The sequence below is a fragment of the Fulmarus glacialis genome, unplaced genomic scaffold (assembly GCF_000690835.1).
Source record: "Fulmarus glacialis isolate BGI_N327 unplaced genomic scaffold, ASM69083v1 scaffold12058, whole genome shotgun sequence".
NCBI lineage: Eukaryota > Metazoa > Chordata > Aves > Procellariiformes > Procellariidae > Fulmarus > Fulmarus glacialis.
The window spans coordinates 1-7,351 of NW_009226373.1; the positions used below are offsets into that span (position 1 = coordinate 1).

Sequence of the window (7,351 nt, forward strand, 5' to 3'; positions counted from 1 at the left end):
ACCTAACATGTCCGACTGCGGCCACGTGATGCGGGCGGGGAGGTGCATGCTGGGAGATGGAGTCCCGGGCCGCGTGCTGTACCACGTGGTTGGGCCTTAGGCTACCGCGGCTGGACACCAAGTGGTAGAGCTGCTAAATGCATGAACTGTGTGCGCTAAAGAGCAGTTGCTGGTAAAACGTGGGATAACAGCAACGAAACATTTTAGTTTGAGTTAAGTTTTACAGTTCAATCATCTTTTTTTTTTTTTTTTTTTCCCTCTTCCTTCCTCAGACAAGATGTCGAAGGGACCAGCTGTCGGAATTGATCTTGGCACTACCTATTCCTGTGTTGGTGTATTCCAACACGGGAAGGTGGAAATCATTGCCAATGACCAGGGTAACCGGACCACGCCAAGCTACGTTGCTTTCACAGACACAGAGAGGTTGATCGGCGATGCTGCAAAGAACCAAGTTGCAATGAATCCAACCAATACAGTTTTTGGTAAGGCTGCGAGTTTTGCATACTTCACGTACAGAAGCTTAGCATGGTGATGGTAGATGTTCCCTGGTTATAAGACTGATGACTGAGAGCAGGGTTAAAGCTGCTTCTTGGAAATTGAAACTCCTAATTTGCTTTTAGTCTGAGTAATAGAACTGCATTACTAATAATTAAGCTTTTATTATGTACTGGGAAAGTATATGCCTTACAGTTTAAAAACTTGTTTTGCTGCAGGTTGTGCATTGGAAGTTAGTGTTAAGTGGCCTTGACTAAGTGTCTCGGTCTAATTCCTAGACTGCACTGTGGTTTATGGTTCAGCAGCTGTAGCATTGCTGTGGGGGCTGTGAGGTGATACTGACAAATTTGTGCGTATCCAAGAGATGAAACTTGGCAGTGACTGCAGCAAGGTTTTGACAAGGCAGGAATAATTCTAGGTTAAGTATAGTGTTCTAGGGTTTTGGGTATTGTTTTTTAGGAGGAACTTCATGTTCTTTTGTGAATGAACGTATTTAATGTGGCCAGCTATTCTTTTCCAGATGCAAAACGGTTGATTGGGCGTAGATTTGATGATTCTGTTGTCCAGTCTGATATGAAGCACTGGCCTTTCACTGTGGTGAATGATGCTGGCAGACCGAAAGTCCAGGTGGAGTACAAAGGCGAGACAAAAAGTTTCTACCCAGAAGAAATTTCTTCCATGGTTTTAACCAAAATGAAGGAAATTGCAGAAGCTTATCTTGGGAAGGTGAGGTTTTTTGGGACTTCAGTGAAACGTAATGAATAATTCTGTATGTGCAAGTAGGTAACATACATAACTGATTTCTTTTACTTGCTTTTTTATAGACTGTTACTAACGCTGTAGTGACTGTACCAGCCTATTTCAATGACTCTCAGCGTCAGGCTACAAAAGATGCTGGAACCATTGCAGGGCTCAACGTACTGCGAATTATCAATGAGCCAACAGCTGCTGCGATAGCCTATGGCCTAGACAAAAAGGTATGCTATGGAGTGACTACTGTCTCTGATGTCCAACTAGTAAACCTGCTAAACTAGCAGTAGGAAGCGAGTTGCATTTTGAAAATTGATCTTTTCTTTCAGGTTGGTGCTGAAAGGAATGTTCTTATCTTTGACCTTGGAGGTGGCACCTTTGATGTGTCAATTCTGACTATTGAAGATGGCATCTTTGAGGTGAAATCCACTGCAGGTGACACTCACTTGGGTGGAGAAGACTTCGACAACCGCATGGTCAACCACTTCATTGCTGAATTCAAGCGCAAGCATAAGAAAGACATCAGCGAGAACAAGAGAGCAGTTCGTCGCCTCCGCACTGCATGCGAGCGTGCAAAGCGTACTCTGTCGTCAAGCACGCAGGCCAGTATTGAAATTGATTCTCTCTATGAGGGTATTGACTTCTACACGTCCATTACCAGAGCTCGCTTTGAAGAGCTGAACGCTGACCTGTTCCGTGGCACCCTCGATCCTGTGGAAAAGGCCCTGCGGGATGCCAAACTCGACAAATCGCAGATCCATGACATCGTGCTGGTTGGTGGGTCTACTCGTATCCCAAAGATTCAGAAACTGCTGCAGGATTTCTTCAATGGCAAAGAGCTGAACAAGAGCATCAATCCTGATGAAGCTGTGGCTTATGGTGCAGGTAATGACAAATTAGCATCTTCTGTGTGGTAAAACTGGGCAGTGGTGGTAGCAAACTGAGTACTATCTGAAAGAAGGTCTCAGAGCAGTACTGGTGTAGGCCCTCGGTCTTCCACCTGAATCAGTAAAGCTTTTCAAAGCAGTAAGAAGTTTAACTTTGACTTGCAATGATGAATCAGATTCCAAAGCCATTCGTAGTTTCCACCAGAAGTCTACTAATGATGGCCAAAACCTTCCTTGGATGTCTGAGCGAGCCATGGGCTTAACTGTAGTGTGCAGTGTGTCTGTTGCAGGGCTCTTCATGGTTTTTCTCTTCCCCCAGCTGTTCAGGCTGCTATTCTGTCTGGAGACAAGTCTGAGAACGTACAGGATCTGCTGCTGTTGGATGTGACTCCTCTGTCTCTTGGTATTGAGACCGCTGGAGGTGTCATGACAGTCCTGATCAAACGGAATACCACCATCCCCACCAAGCAGACTCAGACATTCACTACTTACTCCGACAACCAGCCTGGTGTGCTGATCCAGGTAGGCAGGCGGCACTGGGGTGAACTGACAATGCACTCACATAATCAATCATAGGACCCTGTCAACGCTTCCAGTGGTTGATACTTGAAGTAAATCTTAGGCCAGAGGTCCTGTGTTCTTACCATTGGCAAGGGATGCTAGTAAATACCTGGTTGCTGTGATGAAAGTGATTCCAAAGCCATTCGTAGTTTCCACCAGAAGTCGAAAGACTTGTGCTGGTCCAAGTACCTTCCTTGGATGTCTGAGCGACCGTGTCATTTCAAGATAATAACCCATTATGATTTAATACTGTGTGGTCAAATTTATGACTTAATTTTGCTGGTTCTCCTTACTAGGTATATGAAGGAGAACGTGCTATGACTAAGGACAACAACTTGCTGGGCAAGTTTGAGCTGACTGGTATTCCCCCTGCTCCCAGAGGTGTACCTCAGATTGAAGTAACCTTTGATATTGATGCCAATGGCATCTTGAATGTGTCTGCTGTGGATAAGAGTACTGGCAAGGAGAACAAGATCACGATAACAAATGACAAGGGTAAGGATCCACGTGTTTCTGAGGGTGCTTAAGCTCAGCTTGTCAAACTCTGCCTTCTATCTTAGTCAAAACTTGGCTATAATGTATATGCACCTCGGTTTACAGCCGTGAGCCTTGTTTTTGGTGCAGTAATCCATGAATTTCTAAGAAGGCCCACAAAGTGGTTTAAGATGAGGGCACCTGGTAGCTTATGGGCCTCTTCTACTGCCTGCCTAAGCTAACTTGAAGTGTAGAATTTGTAATGTCTGAGAAGCTGTAATTCTGCACTAAAAGTGACTGAGTAGAAAATAGTGATCTGAAAGGCTGCTGTGTTCTGCAGGCCGGCTGAGCAAGGAGGACATTGAGCGGATGGTTCAGGAAGCAGAGAAATACAAAGCAGAAGATGAGAAGCAGCGTGATAAAGTGTCTTCTAAGAACTCCCTGGAGTCCTATGCATTCAACATGAAAGCTACTGTTGAAGATGAGAAGCTCCAGGGCAAGATCTCTGATGAGGACAAGCAGAAAATCCTGGACAAATGCAATGAAATCATCAACTGGCTGGACAAGAATCAGGTATGTCATATTCCATGTTTGGTCAGTGTTTACTTCTAGTGTCTCGCTGAGCTACAAAGAAAGCTCAAGAGGATGGAGGAGAACTACTGGTTGCTGTGATGAAAGTGATTCCAAAGCCATTCGTAGTTTCCACCAGAAGTCGAAAGACTTGTGTTGGTCCAAGTACCTTCCTTGGATGTCTGAGCGACCACAGTTTGCAAGCGTAGAGCTTTCAGTTGCTCCCAATTCAAGCTGGCTGGCTTGCAAGTATAATCTTCTCTAACCTTAAATGAGGCCCTGTTGCTCTGGGAGCGATGTAGGCTCTAGGAGTGGTTTGAGGGAGTCCTAAATCAGTAAGTTGGTTTTGCTGGAACTAGACTAAGAAATATTCTTGCATCTAGCACAATGCCAGTCTGACTTGGTGGGGCTGAAGACAGGCTAAAACTAAGCCCAGATTCTTGAAATACATAAGCCAGGTAGTGCCAGTTAGCTTTTGGATTGTATTGACTTAGTGAGAGCAACAGGTACTGAGCTTTTGTCTTCTTCAGACGGCTGAGAAGGAGGAGTTCGAGCACCAGCAGAAAGAGCTGGAGAAGGTGTGCAACCCCATCATCACCAAGCTGTACCAGAGTGCAGGAGGAATGCCTGGTGGGATGCCTGGCGGATTCCCTGGTGGTGGAGCTCCTCCATCTGGTGGAGCCTCTTCTGGACCAACCATTGAGGAGGTGGACTAAAGACACCGGGAAATGCATTCCACTAGCAGTTAGTATTGGAGGACCCCTGGGTGGGGGTTAGATTGAAGGACCCAAACCTGTAGGCACATCTGGGTATGTTTTGCCAGATTAAAACTCCATAACTGAGCTGCTGTAAAAATAAAAAAAAAAAAAAAAACAACACATTTTCTGGGCATTTTAAATACTTGAACGTGTGCACAGGAGGGGAGATGAATACCATTGCACTTTACAGTACTGTAAACAAGTGGAAATGCAATTCATGTCCTAAGGAATAAAAACTATTTAATGGGCATCACAATGTTTCTGTCTTTACTTCTTTGTCCATATTGGCTAGTGTGAAAAACAAAGAGAAAATAAACTTAATGGTAAATGAAGATTATATATACTAGCTGAGCATGTCCTAACCACAAGGATTAATGCAGGTTCCAGGTTAAGCAGCCTCGAGAGATTTTCCAAGTTAAACTGCTTTGTTTCTGAAGCCTGAGTAATTGCCATGTTAAGCCTTGTGTTCTGGAGGACAAGGCTGTGGGTGGCACAGGAGCACTGCCTTCAGAGGCAGCTTAGGTTGAGCTTTATGTTCAGTCCAAAATTGTAGAGCTACCCCATCCTGAAAACCTGGGCTGAAGAATTAAAAACACTAAACATGTAGGAGTTCTTGCCTAGAGCCCGACAGCTTTAATCACATGGTTTCTTAGCTCCTCCCTCTAGCTGACGATGCCACTTTGCTAGATGGCTGCAAGGTGTGGCTGGAGAGCTTCAGTGAAATGGGGTGGTGGGTTGGAACCGGGTGCTTCTTGGGCAGTACAGAGCCACCGCTGAAGAGAATGCCTTCCCAGTGTGGATATATATGGTTGCAGGATACTAAACGAAAAAGCAGCAAGCCTGCATTAAGGAAAAGTTAACTGAAGCTGAGTGACCTCACCCTTTTCAAAAAGTCTAGCAGCTTCACAGATCGGCTCAAGGACTTCCCCCCCTGGTGGGAAGGTGAGTTCAGAGGTGGCTCTTCAGTCGTTGCTGGGTGGGGAAGTGGCTTTGGGCAGCCTCTTCAGCAATAATAAGCAATTATGTGGCTTATATATTTATATATAGTATTTGATTATATATTAGTGTATATAATATGTTACATGTAATATCAGCAGTACTGGCCCCAGTGAAGCCTGGCACAGTGGAGTGGCAATTTTCATTAAGTCATTACTCTAGACCATAAAATTCATCGCAATTACTATATTGCTTATATATAGAGGGATTATTCAGAATAATCAGCAATTCCGTGCTGGTTATTTTTTATCTGGGTACTTCATGAGTTAAAACACTTTTTTCCCTGAGTAACTTCTTTCTCAACGTTGGAGAGGAATTGAGGGATTTTTATGGGTTTTTTTTAACAGCAGTGCTTATCCAAAAGGGAAAAACGATGCTCTGGTAGCTTAACAGTCCTGTTGCTGCCTCTGAAGTGCATGTTTCCTGGTGGGATGGAATGATTTACAGGGGTGCCTGCAGCACAGCTGCTGAATGCCAATGGAAGCAGCTGAGAGCGTTAAAACGCTTTGCATGTCGTTACAGCAGTCCTGTTTACTTGCAGGTATTTTGGATCCTTTCGGGATCAGTGGGATGGTAAAAGGGAGACTGCCCAGGCTACCTCCATCCTGCAGGACATTGGGGGAAAAAAAAAAGTCTTGAGGCATAATCCAGAGAACGGCTGCAGGATCTTTTGTGCCTCACCTTTCAGTATCACCTCTTACTTCCCTGCCTCCATTACCAGCAGTACTGGTCCAGTGAAGCCTGGCACAGTGGAGCGGCAATTTTCATTAAGTCGTGACTGCAGTCTACAAAAATCATCACTGGAATAGACTATTTCAGTTGGAAGGGACTTAGAACGATCATCTAGTCCAGCTGCCTGACCATGTCATTAAGCATGTTATTAAGGGCATTGTCCAAATGCCCAATGCCGTGTTTGATGCACCCCGGGATGCAGTTTGCCCTCTTGTCTGACTCCTATTGAGCCTGCTGTCGACCGGCACCCCTGGATCCCTTTCTGCGGGGCTGCTCTCCAGCTGCTCCTCCCCCGTTTTTTCTTGTGCCCGGTGTTACTCCGTCCCAGGTGCAGAATCCGTCACTTGTACACTTTCATACCATTAATGATTGCCCAGTGATCCAATCCATCCAGATCCCTCTGCGAGGCCTCCTGTCCCTCGAGAGTGTCCGTGGCACCTCCCGGTATGGCATCATCAGCACACTTGCTAAGGATGCACTCGCCTCCTGCCTTCAGGTAATTGATACAAATATTGAACAGAACTGGCCTTAGAATTGAGCTCTGACCAACACCGCTGGTGATCGGTCACCAGCCGTATGTAGCCCCCACTACAATCCCTTGAGCCCTGCCATTTGGGCGGTTCTTCACCCAGGACACTGTGTACCTGCTCATCTCACTGCTGGACAACTTGTCCAGAAGGACACTATGAGGGACAGCATCAAAAGCCTTTCAAAAATCCAGAAAAACTACATCCATTGCCTTCCCTTCCTCTGCTAGGTGGGTGTTGTGGCTGGTCCCCGGCCAGCAGCTCAGCCCCACACAGCCGCTAGCTTGGGATGGGGGAGAGAATCGGAAGGGTAAAAGAGAAACCTTGGGTTGAGATAAAGACAGTTTAATAGGTAAAAGCTGCATGTGTAAGCAAAGCAGAATAAGGAATTCATTCACTGCTTCCCACCGGCAGGCAGGTGTTCAGCCATCTCCAGGAAAGCAGGGCTCCATCACGCATAGCGGTTACTTGGGACGATAAATATCATCACTGAACACGTGTGCGTGTCCCATCCCCCCCACCCCTTACTTCCCCCAGCTCTATATGCTGAGCATGATGTCATATGGAATGGAATATCCCTTTGGTCAGCTGCCCCGGCCGT

The 7,351-nt window shown here is 45.9% G+C and overlaps 1 protein-coding gene across 3 annotated transcripts; it reads left to right on the forward strand.

Moving 5' to 3' along the window:
* Positions 1–273: 273 nt before the first annotated feature.
* On the forward strand, positions 274–4,748 carry HSPA8 (heat shock 70kDa protein 8). 3 transcript variants are annotated; one of them, XM_009582787.1, is made up of 8 exons: positions 274–482; positions 1,016–1,221; positions 1,320–1,484; positions 1,575–2,130; positions 2,452–2,654; positions 2,990–3,188; positions 3,508–3,740; positions 4,268–4,748. In XM_009582787.1, the coding sequence occupies exons 1-8, from the start codon at positions 278–280 to the stop codon at positions 4,451–4,453; spliced, it is 1,953 nt and encodes a 650-aa protein (XP_009581082.1). In that variant the 5' UTR covers positions 274–277; the 3' UTR covers positions 4,454–4,748. The 3 variants fall into 3 exon arrangements, with proteins under 3 accessions (XP_009581082.1, XP_009581083.1, XP_009581084.1); XM_009582788.1 differs by having other exon boundaries at positions 1,320–1,472; XM_009582789.1 differs by lacking the exon at positions 3,508–3,740 and having other exon boundaries at positions 1,320–1,472; positions 2,990–3,053; positions 4,359–4,748.
* The last annotated feature ends 2,603 nt before the right edge of the window (positions 4,749–7,351 follow it).